The sequence below is a fragment of the Ictidomys tridecemlineatus genome, chromosome 2 (genome assembly GCF_052094955.1).
Source record: "Ictidomys tridecemlineatus isolate mIctTri1 chromosome 2, mIctTri1.hap1, whole genome shotgun sequence".
NCBI lineage: Eukaryota > Metazoa > Chordata > Mammalia > Rodentia > Sciuridae > Ictidomys > Ictidomys tridecemlineatus.
In genome coordinates this window covers 13,629,357-13,648,889 of record NC_135478.1, presented here as the reverse complement: position 1 = coordinate 13,648,889, position 19,533 = coordinate 13,629,357, and the positions used below count along the sequence as shown (strand labels likewise).

At 59.0% G+C, this 19,533-nt stretch overlaps 1 protein-coding gene across 6 annotated transcripts in view; it reads left to right on the top strand.

The window, feature by feature from the left end:
• The window catches only part of Cpamd8 (C3 and PZP like alpha-2-macroglobulin domain containing 8), a 69,010-nt gene that overhangs the window by 30,365 nt on the left and 19,112 nt on the right, over positions 1-19,533 (top strand). For all 6 annotated transcript variants that reach the window (XR_013434222.1, XR_013434223.1, XM_078037758.1 and 3 more), the window contains exons 18-28: positions 964-1,106; positions 4,066-4,128; positions 6,934-7,165; positions 8,976-9,129; positions 9,559-9,689; positions 12,355-12,406; positions 14,294-14,592; positions 15,154-15,379; positions 16,177-16,353; positions 18,155-18,236; positions 18,968-19,124. Coding sequence is in view for 4 of the 6 variants with exons in the window: in XM_078037758.1 (XP_077893884.1) it covers positions 964-1,106; positions 4,066-4,128; positions 6,934-7,165; positions 8,976-9,129; positions 9,559-9,689; positions 12,355-12,406; positions 14,294-14,592; positions 15,154-15,379; positions 16,177-16,353; positions 18,155-18,236; positions 18,968-19,124 (1,716 nt within the window). In the remaining 2 variants the exon portion in view is untranslated. The remainder of the gene's footprint in view (positions 1-963; positions 1,107-4,065; positions 4,129-6,933; positions 7,166-8,975; positions 9,130-9,558; positions 9,690-12,354; positions 12,407-14,293; positions 14,593-15,153; positions 15,380-16,176; positions 16,354-18,154; positions 18,237-18,967; positions 19,125-19,533) is intronic.

Genomic DNA, 19,533 nt, shown 5'->3' with positions numbered 1-19,533 from the left:
CGTCTCCAGGGAGTGGCAGGGGCCGGTTGCTCCTAGCTCTGCCCTACTTGGGTTGCTTTGGTGTGTACCTGGCAATGCTCAATGAGGGGAGTGGCTGTTCTCAGGCAGCAGGTCCTATCTGCCCAGGTGCCCTTCAGGGTCACACAGATCCAGAGAGGGTTAGTGGCTTGGAGCCCAGGGTGCATTTAGGATTTTATTGGCATTAAGATGGGGATGTGCAGTGGGCATGGTGCCACATGCCTGTGGTCCTAGAGGCTCAGTGGGTGCTCCTGGGTTTGATTCCTAGTATAGAGACAGACAGACAGACATTCAGACCTGAGGTGGAGCCCTTGCCTGGCATGCACATAACCCTGGGTTGAACCCGGCTTGGGAAAAAGTAGAATGAATCTTCTCATCCACCAAGTTGCTCCCAATAATCGTCATAGTGACAAAGATAACAAGCAATCGTTGGCATATAAAGTCACCAGCCTTTGGCCTGGATCACCCACTGTCAGGTTGATATTTTTTCTAATTCATAGACCATAAAACTCACCATTTTAAAGTGCACAGTTCAATGAGCCTCAGTTAATTCCTTGTCATGCAACCACCAGCTCCATCCAGACCCAGAACACCCCAAAAGGGGGCCCGTCCCCATTAGCAGCCCAGCAGCCCCTTCTTGTCTCTGGATTCCCCTGGACTGTTGTTTCCCATCGGTGGACTCCCAAAGGTGTGGCCTTTCGTGCACGGTCCAGCTTGGCTTGGCCACAATTTAGATGTGCTATCGCTCTGCGCTGGATGGTCCCTGGGGTTTGTACCTCCTCAGCCGGTTCCACCAAGCCCAGAGATGACTCCCTCCCTGAGGTGCCCATCCGTGAGGTCGGGGCCAGCGGCCACGGGGTGATGGGGACTGTCATTCGCTCCCCTTTGCTCCTGGAACCATCAGCATCCACTTCCCCACCACTGTTGGCCGTTGTCTGTTGCCAGGAAACAGGACTAGTGGTGATGACCAACAGGGTCAGCCTGAACCACCGGCAGGACGGCAGCCTCTACACCGACGAGGTTGTCCCGGCTTTCCAGCCCCACACAGGGACCCTGGTGGCCGTGACGCCTTCCAGGCAACCCCCCAGGTAATGGCCTAGACCTGGAGCAAGGTGTCCGACCCTGGACACTGATGGTGTTTGGGGCTTGTCACACTCTGGGTTGCTGTGACAGGACACCTTAGGCTCGCTCACACTCTGGAGGTGGGGAAGTCCGAGATGCAGTGTCTGGTGCACAGGTGGTGCCTTAGCAGGCACCTGTCCCATTCAGGAGGGTCAGGAGGGCTCCACCTTTATGACGTAAGCACCTGTCAGAAGCCCCACTCCCTAAAACCTTGAAGGATAGAGTTTCCACGTACGAATTTTGAGGGCATATAAACATTCAGTCCACTGTAGAGCTGGCTGATCATCTCCTGGGGGCTAGGAGCTGGGGCACCAAACAGCCCTCTCCCAGTTCTTGGCCTTGCCCCAGTGCCTGGGAGCGAGGGTAGAGAAGAGAGAAGCAGATGCATCAGAGGTGCTGGCTGGTCTGAGAACAGATTGTCCTACTTTCAGGAACTCTGCTTAGAAAATTCTTTCTTTTGTTCTCTCTCCTTCCTCCTACCTTTCCTTTCCCTCCATTCTCTCACCCTCTTTCCCTTTCCCCTCCAGTTCTGTTTTCTCAGGTTAGACCCCAATTCCTTCCTACAGTCTTTTTCATATCAGGGCTAGGCCTTTACAAGACTATGAATTTTCCTGTGAATACGGCTTTGGCTGCATCTACTTGGCACTAAGAAACATTTCCAGTATTGCTTGGTTGCACATTGTTTCTAACTGGTGGAATGATTCTGTTTTTGAGCCATGCCTTGTCCAGAAGTATTTTAAATTTTCAAATGATTCCCCCCCATGATTATTCTTACGTGTTTTCTAAATTCACAAACAAGCATTTGTAGCCTGTATGCTATCCATATTTTGGGTTTAATTTGGAGACTTTCTCTATGACCAGTTTTTGTAGATGCTTTTTACAAATGTACCTTTTTGAAAAGAGTTTCCAAATGCCCAGTCATTGAATTCTGGGTGCTCAGTGCACACTTGAGGTCAAACCCGGTGGTGATGGTGTTCAAACCCTCTCCATCTCTGACCATTTCGTGGTCTGTTTACAGTACCAGTTACTGAGTGAGCAGATTCACAGCTTTGTCCTGGAGTCAGGAAACCTTTCCTTCACAGGAAGGAAGTGACCTCCTGTTCCCTGTCCCCCTTCTTCTTGGCACTTTATTCTTCTGTCTCCCCACCGCTCTGCCCATATCTCTTCTCTCCTGCCCCCTTATTTACTCTGCCCCCCACTCCCTTCTCAGCCCCAGATCTCGGTCAGCCAGCTGTTCCGAGGTCCCTGCCTCCTGGCTTTCTGCGGAGGACGGAGCCGTGTGGGCTGGGAAGGGAGCGCAGGCCTGGTGCACCCTCTCCTAGGAGGAGGAGAAGGGAGAGGAGTGGCCAGGGAGGTCCACAGTGCGAGGTCTCTCCAGAGACTTGAGGGTGGTCCCGGGGCCCCTCCAGCCCTTTCCTGAGCCAGAGGTGGCCCGGGTGCTCTCTTTCCCTGGTGCGTGGCCTGTCCATGAAGCACAGGTTTTCAGACCCTCTCTGTACAGATCGGGAGCCTCTCGCCCCTGCCAGTCCCCTCCTGTTGGTTCCTGGGGGCCCTGGTCTTTCCAGCTGTCCCCACTTGAGCCACACATTTAGCAGAGTGTGGCCAACAGCCTCCTGCTCTCCAGACTCCAAATCAGGACACATCTGGAAGCATTTTAGGACGTGGGTGAATGAGGGAGGTGGAACATGGTGGCCACCCTGGGGGCCCTCACCCACCCTGTGCAGGATTCGGGAGCTGGGCCTGGAGTGGACATGGAAGTAGCTTCCTGGGGTTAGAAAGTCGCAGGAAATGCCTCATGCAGGAAGCGCCCAGGCCTCTCTGTAAATGGATGCACATCCTTATTCTGAGGACAGGGCTTCCGATCACTGTAGACCTTTGGCTAAAAAATCATTTTTAAACACTGAAAGGGTATAAATGAACCTTCAGTCTTCCTCCTACTCCCAAGCCCTCCATTACTTTATTCAGTCATAATCATGATGGATAACTTCTTAGATATCTTTTGGGCATATATAAAAATTTTTTTAAAAAATCTAATTGACTGCTTTAACGTATGACATCTCATCATCCTGTGTAGGGGGTGCCTATATAATGGATACCTATAAAACACTTCAATTTAAATTTTTGCTGATGTCCTATATCTAGGACCATAGGACATAATGGGTCAACCATATTCTCTATTTTCCTCTCTGAAGTTAACAATAAGCCTTGGAGACTATTCCACATGAGTACCATGCACAACTGCCATTGATCTTGTTCACCAGTGTATAATATTCTGCTGATGAATGTGCTAGTCCCCCTATTGATGGAGGCTGCCGTGTCCTCCCCTGTCTCTTTGCACACGTGTCTGTGGCAGTATCCTGGGTGCGTTTCTATAAGGGGTATCGCTGGTAGAAAGGATGTGAGCATTTTTAATTTTGAGAGGTTGAGTGAAATTTTAAAAAGCATTATTTTGTCCTTAAGGACAGTGAGTTGTGAGGTTGCTGGGGCACAGAGGAGGACGAATGGAAGGTTCTCTGCAGGAAAGAGGAAGGGGAGGGAGAGGGGCTCCGTGTGATGATGGGGAAGAACGTGGCAAGGACATTAGTAAGAGGAGGAAGGGGGCAGTCCCCTTGTCCCTCCTACCCCCTGCATCCAGGCTGTGAGGCCCACTCTGGTGGCAGGTGGACTCTGCCCGCCTTGGGCCTCACCTTCCGTTGTCCTGAGTAGAAGGCGGACCCTCCCAGGGGCGGGGGGAGAGGAGACAGACGCGTCACCCGGATCAGCCGGAAAGAGAGAGGAGCCGGCGTGACCCCCATCGAGCCCAGCGGTACCTGCGGGGCCCCCGAAGCCCCTGTGAGAGTCTGACCAGGCAGAAGGCCACTCCAGGGAAGGGCTTGTGCGCCCACGAAACTTGAACCACTTTTCCTCCTTTTAAAATTCTTATAGAGCAGAGAAGAGGAAAAGGACGTTCTTCCCCGAGACGTGGCTTTGGCGGTGTGTCAACGTCAGGTGGGCTCCGTCCCCCTCCTGCCCTGTCCTTTCCGGTGGACCCCAAGGCTCTCGCCGAGTCCAGAGGGTTCCCTCCCGACCCCTTTGCCTGTGGCCCTGCCCCTGACACCCCTGGGTGACATTGCAAGTTCTTCTTCAGCCCTCAAACCCAAAGCTGCTGAAGTCCCCCCCCCCCAGTCCCCTGCAGCCTGGACACCTGCCCGTGAGAACCGCAGTCCACGGTCGCAGCTCCCTGGGGGCCTCTGAGTGCTCTGTTGGCATAATGAGCTCATTAAGGAGATGACATTTCTGGACAGAACCTGAACTTGAACCCGCCCTCCTCCCTCCTGGCCCCTCGGGGACTCGGCTCCTGCCGTGGGGCCGGCTGCTCCTTGCCCCGTTCAGCTCTAGTTCCCAGAAGCAGGATCCAGAGGCCCGCTCTCTGCAGGACGCGGGGGGTGCCTGTTGCTGGTGTCAGAGAGTCTGGCCATGACACACCAGTCAGGCAGGGAAGTCTGCAGCCCGGGACTGCTTGGCATGGACCAGCTGCTGGCCCAGGTCCTTCTAGGCCCCGAGCATTTAATGGCAGTTTGGCACCAACAGGGGGCAGCAGCTCGTCTGCCCACCCTACAGGAGCAGGACAAGCTGCGGGGACAACAGCCACCCGTGTGGAGTGAGCCAGCGGGAGAGGTGCCCTTCCCATTCTCAGACCTGGGGGGGCTGCGACCCGGGGGGCTGGGCTCTGCGGGAGGCAGACTCCTGGTGGGAGCGGATCCTGGCTGCGGGGTTTGCTGTGGGGCCCAGCTACAACACCATCCAGAGGACTCCGCTTGGCCGGGAGGCGGCCTCTGTGCAGCGCTTCCCTAGCGCGTCCCCGGGCCCCGGCTTCCGTTCCTGGCATTGCAAGAGAATTTCTGTTTTCTGGGTGCTGGGTGACTTTTGGGGTGCCAAGGGTGGTCCCTGGAACAAGGCAGACGGGGTCCCCGGGCTCCTGAGGTTTGCATGTCGCAGAGTCGGCAGGTGCCCCAGGACCCAGGAGCCCTGGGACAGCAGTGGGCTCCGTCCTTCATGGATGCGGGACACAGGCCTGGGGGCTCCGGGGCTGGGGACCCTCTGGAGAAGGCAGGAGGTGGGGCCCGAGCCCAGACGTGTAAATGGACACGTAACAAGGGGAGGAAGGTGTCCAGGAGGGACCAGCAGGACAGCCTGGCAGGTCCCTCGTGGCTGGGGGAGGCAGAGGGCTTGAGGCCCCAGGGCTGGGTGACGGACCAGAGCCAGGGATCTGGGCCTTGGGACGTCCCTCCCCGCCGTTGGCCGCAGCGAGGATGAATCAGAGGGACAGGTCTGAGGCCAGGGAGCCTCCTGTGGGCCCAGGGAGGGACTGGGCAATCTCCCCTTTTTCTCCCCTGGTTTTTGAAATCGTGGAAAGATCCGCATCACGTAAAACTGACCGTCGCGCGTGTTTAAGCGCACAGCCCCGTGGCATGGAGCTTGCACATCCTCGAATGACCGTCACCACGTCTCCAGGACTCTTGAAAACTGACACTCTGTCCCCATTGAACACTCCCCCTGTGCCTCCCCCCGCCCCTGACCACTTCACTTTCTGACTGTGATGGTGAGGACCCGGGGAATGTGGATCAGTGGAACCACGCGGTATCTGTGACAATGAGCACATGCCCCCTCCCTCTGACAAGGCCGCGCAGCAGGAGGCTGAGGGGCCCCTCCCGGAGAACCCCACGGAGCAGAGCTAGCGGTCTCCTCAAGTGCAGCACTCCCCGACACCTGGCCTGACGTCGGGGGACGACTTCCCTCCTCAGACCTGCCAGAGAGTCCCTCTTACCTGGAGTGCGAGACCCACAGTCACCGTGCCCAAAAATATTAAATGGAAAATTCCGGAAACAAAAGAATTCCTAAGTTCACGGCCTTCTGAGAGGCGCAGTGGAATCTCTCGCCTGCTCTCCTTCTGAGGGTGTCTCGGTGCCACTGGCCGTGAGCTCATGTGACGAACACGCCACATACTAAATGAGGTGTCTTTGAACAAAGATACACATAGGTTGAGTGCAGTGGCCTATGGCTGTCAGCCCAGCGACTCGGGAGGCCGAGGCAGGAGGATCTCGAGTTCAAACCAGCCTCTGCAAAATGGAGGCCCTAAGCATCTCAGTGAGCCCCTGTCTCTAAATAAAATACAAAATAGGGCTGGGGAGGTGGCTCAGGGGTCGAGTGCCCCTGAGTTCAATCCCTGGTTATCCGCCCCCCCCCCAAAAAAAAAAACAACATAAAACAAAATTGAATATTGATTTGTCGACCAAAATATGACCAGAGGCTGACAGGGTCCTGGCCCTCTATTTCTGGTAGGAGCCGTGAGCCATTGTCTGCTAATTCCGAGTTCACGGTGGCTTCCCAGAACACAGCTCGGGGAAATCCTGAGACTCTGTTGCATTATTTTCAGGCTTTTTTCTTTCTCTCGTTTTCTTAACTGACAGGAGGATGGTGCGTATTTACAGGGCGCGGCGTGATCACACCCGTAAATGTGCATCCCCTGGACGTGCCCGGCCCCGCCAAGTGGCTGGGCCCGTTCATTCAGTGGCTCTGTCCCAAACCAGGCAGGGCCGACCTTCCCCTCTCAAGACCTGTGTTCGCGTCACCTTGAGACCCGGCCATGTTTTTCTCAGAGCAAATTAGGGCTGAGGGTGGCTTTCTCGGGTCCCATGTTCCCCTGGTGCCTCAAGTAGTTGTTCCTGAGCTCCCTGCCCCCACCCCAGACCCCCCAAGCCAGGTGGCCTGGTCCATCCCCACCTGGCCCTGGTCCCTCTTGTGTCTCCACAGTGACCCGTCAGGGGAGGAGACCCTCAGTCTGCAGGTGCCTGACTCCATCACCAGCTGGGTGGCGGAGGCCGTGGGCCTCTCCGCCTCACGCGGCCTGGGAATCGCCGAGCCCGCCCTGCTGAAGACCTTCAAGCCCTTCTTCCTGGACTTCACGCTGCCACCTCTTGTCGTCCGCGGGGAGCAGGTCAAGGTCCCACTCAGTGTCTACAACTACTTGGGCACCTGTGCTGAGGTACCAACCCCCAAATACATGGCTTTCCCCATCTGCTGGGGGAGCAGGGGCGGGCCTTGTTGCAGTCAGGGTGCAGGGGTGGAATGGGGCCTGGGTGAGGAACTGGGTGTCACAGCATCTCTGTTACCAGGGAGAAGGGGTGAGATGGTGTCTTAGGCTGTTTTGCATTACTGTAGCAAAATGTATGAGGCTGGATAACTTTAAAAAGAAAAGAGGTTTATTCTTTTCTTTCACTTTTTATTTTGGTGCTGGGGATTGAATCCAGGCCCCCTCACATGCTGAGCACACGCTCTACCTCTGAGCTGTACCCCTGGCCCCAGGAGGTTTATTTTGGCTCATGGTTCTGGAGATCCAAGGTCAAAAGCTCGCATCTGGGGATGGTGGTGTGGAGCATCACATGGTGAGGGACGGGGACGGCTCCTCTGGTGTCTGCCTCTTCCTATAAAGCCACCCACCAAAGGTCCCACCTCTAAACTCCATCGTTGGTTGTTTCTGCCCATGACACCTCCCAGTGGTTACATGTCACCACTGACACTTGGCTGTTGAGTTTCCATTTTTCTCCATGGAAGAACTTTCTGGAAGAGGGATGTGGGAAATCTTGAGCATCCTTCAACCTGAGGGTGCTGAGGCTTGGGTCCAGCCGGCCTTTCCTGTGGCAGGATCCAGACTCTGTCACCTTAGCTCCTCCTGTGTCCTTCCCTCTGTGTCACACCTTGATGCCTGTGCACCCCAATCTCAGCTTCCGCCCTCACCTTGTGGTCCAGCCTTTGCCTGAACTCAGGCTCCCGCACATGCTGGACAAGCAGCCCCCACTGACCACAGCCGCTCTCCACCACTGAGCACACCCCCAGCCCCTTTGCCGCTCAGAAAGAACAGACACCGAGTTCCAACAGAGAGCTGAGCCGGGGGCCAGGGGTCGCTCGCGTCTTGCTTCACTGTGTCTTTATCTCCAGGCAGAAGCCTGAACCCAGCAGGTGCTTCCAGTTTGCTGGCTGGACAAATGGACGTGGAGCGAGAGCTCCTGTAGTCTGGGGAGGCTATGAATACGTAGATGCACATGCAGTCACGCGCATTCAGAAGGCACAGGCACACACCTGTACGGTGGAACGTGGGCTGCACACACATGCTCACAGCAACACAAGCATGCACACACACGCACACACGCGCACACACGCACACACACACGCACACACATGCGCACACACGCACACATGCACACACACGCACACACACACGCACACGCACGCACACACATGCGCACACACGCACACATGCACACACACGCACACACACACGCACACACACGCACACACATGCGCACACATGCACCCATATGCACCTACATGCATGCTGGTGTGTGTGCACCCTGTGCTTGCTCAGGCTGAGCACGTGTGCACCAGAGACACACGTGTGCACACACACAGCCATACTCTTCCCCAGGGAGCCCTGGGTTTGGGGAGACAGTCAGAGGGAGCCCCGTGGGAGACCGGCAGTGGGTCGGGGTGTGTCCATCAGGAGCCCAGGGTGGTGTGGCGGGCAAGGCTGCCCTTGAAGCCCCCATGGTCCTGGGGGCTGCAGGGACCTGTGGGGACGCAGGGCTGGGAGAGGAGCAGGCCCAAGCTAGTCAGGGGCGGGGACAAGCCCGCAGCAGGGCAGCCAGACAGCGCCCGTGTTTGCCTGATTGAAGTGGAAAGGGGCCTCTGAGGACGGCGTGGCCTCTGGAGAGGGCTGGCGGGGCTGGACCTGCGGTGGACGGTGGGGCAGGGAGGCCGGCCTGGGTTCCAGGTGCCATGAGCAGTGCCCCCTGCAGGTGCACGTGAAGATCTCCGTGCCCAAGGGCGTCCAGCTGGTGGGGCACCCCGGCAGACGGCACCTGACCCAGGAGATGTGTGTGGCCCCCGGGGAGATGGGACCCACCTGGGTGGCCCTGTCCTTCAGCAACCTGGGGCTCAGCAACATCACAGGTGGGGACCCCCTGCTCCCTCTAGCCACCAAGGACTCCAGGCTCTGGCCCCACGGGGGCCGTGGGGCGGATGGGCCAGCAGGTGAGGTCAGGACCGTCCTGAAGGACAGGACAGCAGCTGGGGCCAGCAGGACAGGGGGCAGCTCTGGGGAGAGGGCCAGGGCCTCACCCGGGGGGAGCGGGGCTGTCACGGTGCCAAGCCCACGTGGGACACAGGCACGGTCACAGAGCACAGGCACACCCAAGCCACACCCAGGCCACACACCTGCTCAGAGGCACGCACGTGTGCACGTGTACACAGAAATGCGTGCACACGTGCCCCACACGCACACGGCACCTGCACAGAGGCACACGCGTGCCTGACCCAGGGGGAGGGAGGGGCAGCCCACCCTGGCGGGGACCTGCTCTGATGGCCACCAAATCCCCGCAGCCAAAGCCCTGGCCTATGGAGACGCCGGCTGCTGCCGGGACAGGAGGCCCAGCAGACACGCAGAGGACGGTCCCCCCGACAGGAGGGTCCCCGCCGGGGCGGATCACATCCGGCGCAGCCTGACCGTGGAGGTAGGCCAGGCCCCACCCGCGGGCCAGCGTGGGCCTCAGACCTGGGGGGAGCAGCCGGGCACGCGGTCCAGACCCAGCACCCGGGTCTGGATTGATGACTCAGGGACAGCTGGGGGGAGCCTCTGGCAGGAGGACCGTGGCCTCTGGCCCCTCCTCGCAGAGCTGAGCAGGTCGTGAGGTGGCCCTGCACTCTGGAGGGGCCGGAGGGAGTGACCCTGACCATTTTTGAGGGCCATGTGCGTGTCTCCTAGTTCTGCACTTTTCCAAGGCAGTTTGCAGTCTGGGACGTGGCACGTGGGGCGTGGGTCCCCGGAACACATGTCCTGCAGCAGGGGAGTCCCAGGTCAGGGCCCGCACAGACCTCCCAGCTGTGAACCCAGGACCGCCTCTTACCTGTGGGGCCCACAGGTGTCCCGGCTGTCCAGCCCTGCTGTGGAAAACGCACGGGGTCTCGCTCCCTGCTGCCAGGGCTGGGCACCAGAGACGATGGGCATGGACGGCTCCCAGCCCAGAGAGGTTGAGTGAGTGGCCCCATGTCACCCAGCAGAGGGTGGATGTGTCAGGGTTCTGTAGAGAAACAGAACCAAAAGGAGGCAGACAGAAAGACACAGGGTTTCAGTAGGCAATGGACCACACGCATGACAGTCGTCCGTACGATCACCCGGTAGTGACGTCGGAGCAGCTGCATCCTGTGTGTGAATACGCTCTCTGGTGTTTGCACAATGACAGGGTCATCCCAGGACACGTTTCTTAGAACATATCCCCGTTGTGAAGTGACGCATGACCGCAGAGATCGGGGTTCACCATACACACATTCATACAGACGTCGAACGAGATTTATTATCAGGCCACGTCCCACGTGACCGTGGAATTGGAGCCGTCCCATGACCTGTCCCCTGTGGTGTCGCTGAAGGCTTGAGAGCCATGGAGACAAGGGCGGGGATCCCAGCCCGGGGGTCAGAGGACCAGCAGCAGGGGGGCAGGAAGAGCGAGGTCCCAGCCCAGGAAGCCTGCGGGCAGAGGGGAGTTTAACCTCCTGCCTGGTTGCCTTATTTGGGCCTCAGCAGGTAGCACGGTGCCCATCCACATTGGGGAGGGCCTGACTCACCCCCAGAGACACACCCGGAAAGAGCCTCTAGCCACTCTGGCCTCCCATGACCTAGTCAAGGCGACACCTAGAGTTAGCCATTGTGGAGGGAGTGGGGCCCACGGCTGCCTTGCTGCAGCTCTTCCTGTGTGCTAGTCAGCTTTCTGTGACTGTAACAGACGATCAGCTTATAAAGAGAAGAGGTTCATGGTGACTCACAGCTTTGGAGGTTTCAGTCCATGATCGCTCTGCCCATTGCTTTGGGGCCTGTGGCGAGGCGGCACGTCACCGCAGCAGTTCATGGTGAAGCGGAGCCGCTCACCTCATGGCTGGTAAACCACAGAGAGAAAGATGAAGGGGCTGGCACCACCTTATCCCCTTCAAGGCCACACCCCCAGTGACCTGAAGGCCTCCCACTAGGCCCCGCCTTTTAAAGGTCCCCTTACCTCTCCAAAGCCTTCATCACAGGGGCCTTTGGAGACATTCCAGACCCAAACTCTAGCAAACCTTTGAGGTCTGGGAGTTGAGTTCTGGGCACCTGGGTTTTTTTAGTTGATATGTAATATTCATACGTGTTTCCGGGGTAACAGTGTGATACTTTAGTCCATGGATATGATGTATAATGACTGATCAAGGAAATCAACATTTCCATCTCCTGTTCCGGGAACCTTCAGACTCTCCTAGTTATTTGGATGTGTCACCGACCATTGTGACTGTAGTTCTCCTTCTGTGCTTTGGAAAATCAGAGCCTTCTTCCATCTCCTGGGCTTTGGTGTCCTTTGCTGTCCCTTGCTTAACCACGGTCTGTGTCCCCTCCCTCCCCCTCTAGTGACCGCTATCCCCGTCTCCCCTCCCGTGAAATCAATGTCTTTAGCTTCCTCAAATGAACCAGGACACCCGCCATCTCTGCGCCTGGCTTCCTTCATTAACGTGATGTCCTCCAGGGCCACTCGTGTCACTGCAAGTGACAGGACTCGCCACATCCTCTGCCTGAATAGTCCACTGTGTCATGTCCACGTTCCCTTTATCCTTGATCTGTCGAGGGCCCTCAGCGAGCCCACATGTTGGCCCTTCTGCGAGAACAGCTGACGGCCTCTGGGCTCCCGGGGCACAAGACAGAGAAGGGAGCCCAGGTGGACAGGCAGGAGGCAGGACACGGGTACAGACCGGGTGGAGGCGTAGGTGGCCTGGGCCTTTCACGGTGCTGGTGGACGTCTGTCGGGGCCTGGGATCCCGCAGCCGCTCTGCACAGGCTCTGGGCACCCGGGGACCCGAGGGCAGTGGGGTGGGCAGGGCCGGGCGCGGGGAGCAGGTGAGATTCACGCGGCCACGGCACAGCGTGATGGCGAGGCCTCCGTGTCGCCACCCGGACCTAGGAGGTGGGTGACCTGGTCACTCCTGTGTGCCTGTGACCCTGGTGTCACCCTGGGTTCCCCACAAGCCCCGGCAGCTCACTTGCACGGTCCAGACTCGTAGCTGCTGCCCTGGGAGTTCTGGACGCTCCTCTGGGCCGACTGTCCCCACCACCCTGTCCCCGCCACCCTGTCCCCGCTCTCAGTCGCTCCATTTCTGTTTCAGCCTGAAGGGGCGCCGCGGTCCTACACCTACAGTGCTTTCTTCTGCCCCAACGGTGAGTCCTCTGCACGCACTGAGGAGCCACCGGGCCCCTCCCCTACCACAGGGTGACAGCTCCTTCACTGCGGAGCCAGCGCCCCCTCCCCGGGGACAGCGGGCACAGCAGTCAGGAGGTCAATGGTCTCCTAAGTTGCGGACGCTGGCCTGGATCTGGCAATCCTCCTGCCTCAGCCCTCTGAGCCGCTGTGGTTATAGGCACCACCACCGTGCAAGGTTCTAGTGCTGCCGGGAAGCAGAGGCTTCCACTTTGGTGAAACCCAGCTCACCATCCTCCCTTTGGTGAATCACACCCAATCACACTTGTTCCTGAGACATCTTCTCGAGTCCTGTTTCCTCCAGGTTTTGTGGTTCTAAGTTTCTGGTTTCTAAACGGCAATGATCTATTGGGAGTTGATTCCGGACACCTTGCAAGGTATGGGCCAGCGTCCATCGTTCTGCACGTGGGTCACCAACTGCCCTGGCACCATCTATATGAAAGACTTTTCTAAGGCCAGCTGCTTAGGAGGCAGGAGGATGGCAAGGTCAAGGCCAGCCTGGGCAACTTAGCAAGACCGAGTCTCAAAAAAATAAATAAATAAATAAAACGGGCTGGGGATGTGGCTCAGCAGCAGAGCACCCCGGGTCCAGTCCTCTCTGTATGGAACGTCTTTGCTCCTTGTTGAAAGTCAGTGCCCACACGTGCCTGGGTCCACTCTGGGCTCCCTGTTTCTGTTCCCTGGACACGTTTGCCCTTCCTGTGCTCTCACCTCACGGTGACCACTGTAATTGTACACGGAGCCTCCGTGCCCAGTGGTGAATCCTTCAACATTGTTCTTTCCTGAAGCCGTTTGGGGTCCCCTAGGTCCTTTGCATTTCCAGAAAATTCGAAAGTCAGTGTAGCAACTTCTCTAGGATTTTGCTTGGATTTGCATTGAGTCCGTGGATCAGCTTGGGGAAGATCAGTGTGTCTGCAGCATCTCCTCTGCCCCCGTGGAGTCTGCTCTCCGTGGATCTGGGTCTTCTCTTGCTTCTGTCAGCAGCCTGTGTAGTTTCTGGCACCTTGCATGTCCCTAGCTGGAGTGACCCTGGGTGCCACCGTCAGTGCTGCTATTGAGCCACCATGTTTCTGCAGCTGTGTGCAGAGCCCTGGGGAGATTGCCATCCTGTCCAGTGCTCCCTCCTGTGCTCACCTCCTGTGCTCACCTCCTATGCTCACCTTCTCTACTTACCTCCTATGCTCACCTCCTGTACTCACCTCCTGTGCTCATCTCCTGTGCTCTTCTATACTCACCTCCTGTGCTCACCTCCTGTGCTCATCTCCTATGCTCACCTCCTGTGCTCTTCTATACTCACCTCCTGTGCTCACTTCCTGTGCTCACCTCCTGTACTCACTTCCTATGCTCACCTTCTCTACTTACCTCCTATGCTCACCTCCTGTGCTCACCTCCTGTGCTCATCTCCTATGCTCACCTCCTGTGCTCACCTCCTGTGCTCTTCTATACTCACTTCCTGTGCTCAACTCCTGTGCTCATCTCCTATACTCACCTCCTGTGCTCACCTCCTGTGCTCTTCTATACTCACCTCCTGTGCTCACCTCCTGTGCTCATCTCCTATGCTCACCTCCTGTGCTCTTCTATACTCACCTCCTGTGCTCATCTCCTGTGCTCACCTCCTGTGCTCTTCTATACTCACCTCCTGTGCTCGCCTTCTGTGCTCACCTCCTGTGCTCACCTCCTATTTGCCTCCTTGCTTGCCTCCTGTGCTCATCTCCTACTTGCCTCCTGTGCTTGCCTCCTGTACTCACCTCCTGTGCTCACCTCCTGTGCTCGCCTCCTAGCCTATGTGAGGGTGGCAGATTCCTCTAGGCTCCCTCTCAACTTCCAGCCTCCCTTCCTCCATCCAGAGAGACTCCACATCTCCACCCCCAACAAATACGAGTTTCAGTATGTGCAGCGGCCGCAGCGTCTCACCCATTTCGATGTGGCCGTGCGAGCACACAACGATGCCCGTGTGGCCTTGTCCCCGGGGCCCCAGGACACAGCGGGCATGATCGAGATCGTCCTGGGGGGCCACCAGAACACCAGGTCATGGATGGCGACCAGCAAGATGGGTGAGCCCGTGGCCAGCGCCCACACGGCCAAGATCCTCTCCTGGGACGAGTTCAGGACGTTCTGGATCAGCTGGCGCGACGGGCTCATCCAGGTACCCGGGGCTGCCTGGGTGGGCACGGGAGCCTGGTGCCCCCCTGGTATCCGCTGCTTCCTGTTCTATGCCAGGCTCTGCTGGGGGCAGGGAGGAGTGAGGGGAAACACAGGGCCCCTCAGGTGGCTCACAGTCTGTCTGGAGCTGCTTAAAGAAAAAAAAAAAAGGAGAAGAAAAAGTCAGGGTGGTGGGTGACCAGGGAGACTGGGTACGAGCAGGTGAAAGGGGGCGCTTTGTGGGCCCAGGAAGGGGACTTAGAAAAGGAACAGCTGGCACCACGTTTGGGGGAGTGGCACAGCCAAGCTGGGCTTTGAAGTAGGAATAGGAGTTCGCCTGGTAAAACAGGAGCAGGGGGTGTCCCAGCTACAGGGAGCGGATCTGTAAGGCCCAGAAGTTCCTGGAGCCCAGGGACAGGATGACCTCTGGTGTCCCGTGCTGCTGACTCCCCGAGGACCCGGCTTCACACGGGGGTGTGGCTGAGGCCCCTGACCATGTTCACAGGTGACGGAATGTCACTGCACGCTTCCTGCCGGCGTCCATAGCCTTGGGCTCTTTTTCCAGGTTGGCCACGGTCCAGAGCCATCCAACGAGTCCGTCATAGTGGCCTGGGCCCTCCCGAGGCCACCGGAGGTCCGGTTCATTGGCTTCTCCACTGGCTGGGGCTCCGTGGGCGAGTTCCGCCTCTGGCGGAAGATGGAGGTGGAGGAGAGCTACGGCGAGGCCTTCACCCTGGGGGTCCCCCACGGGGCCATCCCTGGGTCTGAGCGGGCAGCTGCTTCCCTCACAGGTGTCTGTCCACAGCCCGGCTGGGGGAGGGCAGGGGGCAAAGGGGAGGGTGAGACAGAAAAGTGGAGAGGAAGATGGGAACCCAAGGAGGGTTATGAAGAAGCCGTCAGGTTGGGCCACAGAAGAGGCACAGGGGCAATGGCAGCCTTAGTGAGTCATGAGGAAGCTGAAGAAGAAGAAAAGGAGGTAGGTTCAGGGAACAGCACTTATCCCAGGGGGCCTATTGGCAGGGTCTGGGACAAAGAGGTCAAGGAGAGGATGTCAGAATACCGAAGGGATGAGAGAACAGAAGACCAGAAATTGAAAGAGAGAGAAAGAACATTATAATGCACTAATATTCCATAATATCCGGTGTGTATGAAACTTTAAAAAATATTTAAAACACTCATGGCTAAAGAAAAAATCACATTTTTCTGGAAATTATAAAAAAGTTTTTAGAATGGAACAAGAATGGCTACACTGACTTCCTGACATTTGTGGGACGCAGCTAAAGCTGCACTTTGCAGGTAATTTATAGCCTTAAGATGCATCTATTTTAAAACCTAGAAAAAAACACATTCAAAAGACTGAGAGTGCACACCCAAGTGACAGCTAGAAAACACAGAAACATGTAGGTGAGAGAGGGCAGGTGGCCACCAAAGCCGGACACCAGGCCGTCTGGGTGGCCCCACAGGGCAGCACGGGCAGTCAGAGGTTGGCGTCCAGTGTTGGAGCAGCTGGCCCACCCCCAGGAGAAGCCGTTCCTGTGCTGCACACTTGGGCACGGCCTCCAGCCCAGCCCCTCCCTCTCTCCTGCAGGCGACGTCATGGGGCCGACCCTGAACCACCTCAACAAGCTCCTGCGCCTGCCCTTTGGCTGCGGAGAGCAGAACATGATCCACTTTGCCCCCAATGTCTTCGTCTTGAGGTATCTTCAGAAAACCCAGCAGCTCAGCCCTGAGGTGGAGAGGGACACCACTGACTACCTGGTCCAGGGTATGGGACTGGCTGCCTGGGGGGAGGGGGAGAGGTGGAGGGGGGAAGGGAGGGGGAGGGGAGGGGAGGGGAGGGGAGGGGAGGGAGAGGGAGAGGGGAAGGGGAGGGAAAGGGGAGGGGGAGGGGAAGGGGAGGGAGAGGGGAGGGGGGAGAGGGGAAGAGGGGGGAGGGGAAGAGGGGGGAGGGGAAGGGGAAGAGGGGGGAGGGGAAGGGGAAGAGGGGGGAGGGGAGGGAGAGGGGAGGAGGAGGGAGGGGAAGGGGAAGAGGGGGAGGGGAGGGAGAGGGGAGGAGGAGGGAGGGGAAGGGGAAGAGGGGGAGGGGAGGGAGAGGGGAGGAGGAGGGAGAGGGGAAGGGGAGGGAGAGGGGAAGGGGAGGGAGAGGGGAGGGGAGGGGGAGGGGAAGAGGAGGGAGAGGGGAGGGGGAGGGGAGGGGAGGGGAGGGAGAGGGGAGGGGAGGGGGAGGGGAGGGGAAGGGGAAGAGAGGGGAGGGAGAGGGAGAGGGGAGGGGGAGGGGGAGGGGAGGGGGAGAGCTCCTCCCCGAGTGGGTGCAGCCTTCTGGGGGTGGCTACAGGCCAGGTGCAGTGGGCCAAGGAGGCCATTCAGGGCGGCCCCAATCGCTCACTGTCCCCAGGAGCCTGCAGTTGTGCTGTTAGGACGACTCTTTATATTGGTGCTTGGCCACAGGAGAGCGAGTGTCTTTTTTTTTAATAGAGATCTTTATCTCACAACAAAAGTCATATAACCACATAATTTTTTGAATTTGGGAATGAAAAGCTCAGTGTGGTCATTACCGTTGGCTCTGAGTTGACCCAATAGCTGTGTTTGTGCCTAGAACCGTGAACATCTTCAGGGATAAACAGGACAGCGCTGGGCCTCTTCCTTTCCCATGAAGGAGGCCCCTAGGGTGTGTGGTGGCCGGATCTGAGGCCTGTCCCCTCTGTACGCCTTGGTCCCACGAGGGGGCTGGGTAGAAGCTGGGCCTTCCTCCTGTCCCGGGCAGCCGCTCTGTGCTCAGGCAGGACGGTCCCTCTCAGTGCCCCGCTCCCCGTCTGTGTCATGAGGGAGTTAGCTGACGGCAAGGTCCTGGGGTCTCCCGGGCTTTGCTTCTGCCCTGGGGCTGGACCTGGAGTGACCGGGGAGCCTGACCCAGGTGGAGGAAGGACCCACGTGTGCCCAACCCAGAGTTCCCGGGCCCCCCTCGGAGGAGGGAACAGAGGCACGTGGGCACCCGGGTTCCAGGGGCCAGACGGGGTCCCGACTCCTGGCTCTGCGGTGGCTCTGGTGATCTGGAGTCACCCATCCTCATGGATGGGAAAGGGACTCACGTGTGATGGTCAGCGTTCAACTCCCAGATGGAAGCAGAGGGTCAGAGTCTGGCTCCAGGAAGCAGGCCACGGCCCTCAGAAGGCCAGGCGCTCAGGATGTGTGGGTCTTAGAGGGGGTGGACATCGGCCACCCAGGAACCAGGGTGCCACCTCGAGGTGGTACACTTCATTGGTCACCTGGGCACCACTGAGGGCTGGCGTGTGACCTCCCCACAATGCCACAGAGGCCGTTAGAAAATGAGGTAGAGGTCACAGTGGCCCCACATGCAGGGGTGGGGCAGTCTCAAGAACCCCAGGAGTGTGAGCGTCCGTTTCAGGGACCCAGGTGTGGGTGTGGACAGTTTCAAGGACCTGTGGTTTGGAGACCGTTTCCAGAGCCCCAGATGTGAGGTGGCATTGTGGGGGGGTGCCAGGCCCGGGCCCTGCAGGCAGCCCCGGGGCAGCTGTTCAGCAGAACCGGTCCCCTTCTTCCCGTAGGGTACCAGCGCCAGCTGACCTACAGGCACCAGGACGGATCCTACAGTGCCTTCGGGGAGCGGGACACGTCGGGGAGCATGTGGTGAGTCCCTCCCCACCCTGGGCACGAGGACACTCAGGCTCTGAGACCTGGGGAGGGTGGCAGGAAACGCCATGGGAAACAGACAGCTGTGGTCTCCGCCTCGGGGTTCCCCGGGGAGAGGCAGGGTGGCCGGGGCTGGGCACAGCAGTGTCATTGCTGGGACTCTTTCTGCTGTTGTTACTATGGTGGCGGGAGCCCAGCCCCTGCTCGCTGGCCCCTGGGTGCTCTGAGCTCAGGAATGGGGGTGACCCGGGGCAGGAAGAACTGGGCAGGGAGAGGTCATGGGCCAGGCCACCACTCACGAGGGCTGGGGGTGCGGGGAGGTGGCTGGTGAGCAGGGTCCCTGGCCTGGGGTGCCACCAGCACAGAAGGACCCACTGGGGGCTGGGCCAGCTGGCCACGTGCCCTGGGGTGCTCCGGCGGTGGCAGTCCTGGGCATCACGGTGGGGCCCACCCAGCCTGGGTCTCCCCTGCCAACCCTACACCCCCACCCGGGCTCCTCTGCGTGGCCACAGATACGGCGTCCCTCCTGGACAGACAGAGCGCCCACTGCCCTCAGCAATGCTGGGGGCGAGGGGGGGACACGCCGCTGAGCCCTTTCCTGCAGGGGGCCCAGCTTGGCGACCTGCCCCCCTCCCCAGAAACCTGTGTACGTCTGGCTGATCCCCAGAGGCCCCCAGGAAGGTGACCCTGCTCGGTGACAGCCCCAGCCCCACCGCATCCTCTTGCAGGCTCACAGCCTTTGTCCTGAAGTCCTTCGCGCAGGCTCGGAGCTTCATATTCATCGACCCCCAGGAGCTGGCCACTGCCAAGGGCTGGATCATCCAGCAGCAGGGAGCTGACGGCGCCTTCCCCGTGGTGGGCAGGATCCTGAACAAGGACATCCAGGTGAGTGGCCTGTCCACCCCCTCCTGCTCCTCGAAGCAGGGCTAAAGGAAACGCTGGACTAAGGCTGGAGGCCGGGGCTGGCGGTGTGTGGAGGCGTGGCCTGTGCTGGGCGAGGGGCGGGGTCTGGGCAGGGGCGGGGTCTGGGCAGGGCGGGGCCTGGGCAGGGCGGGGCCTGGGCAGGGCGGGGCCTGGGCAGGGCGGGGCCTTTCTGGGGCAGGTTCTGGGCAGAGGCGGGGTCTGGGCAGAGGCAGGGTCTAGGTAGAGGGGGCACCTGGGCAGAGGCCGGGTCTGGGCAGGGGTGCTGGGGATGGGGGAGCCGGGCCCTAGCAAGGCTGAGGCTCGGCAGGGCGGGCCGGTGCTGGGTGATGGGCAGGGTCACAGTGGGAGCAGGGGCTAAGGCGGGGGCAGG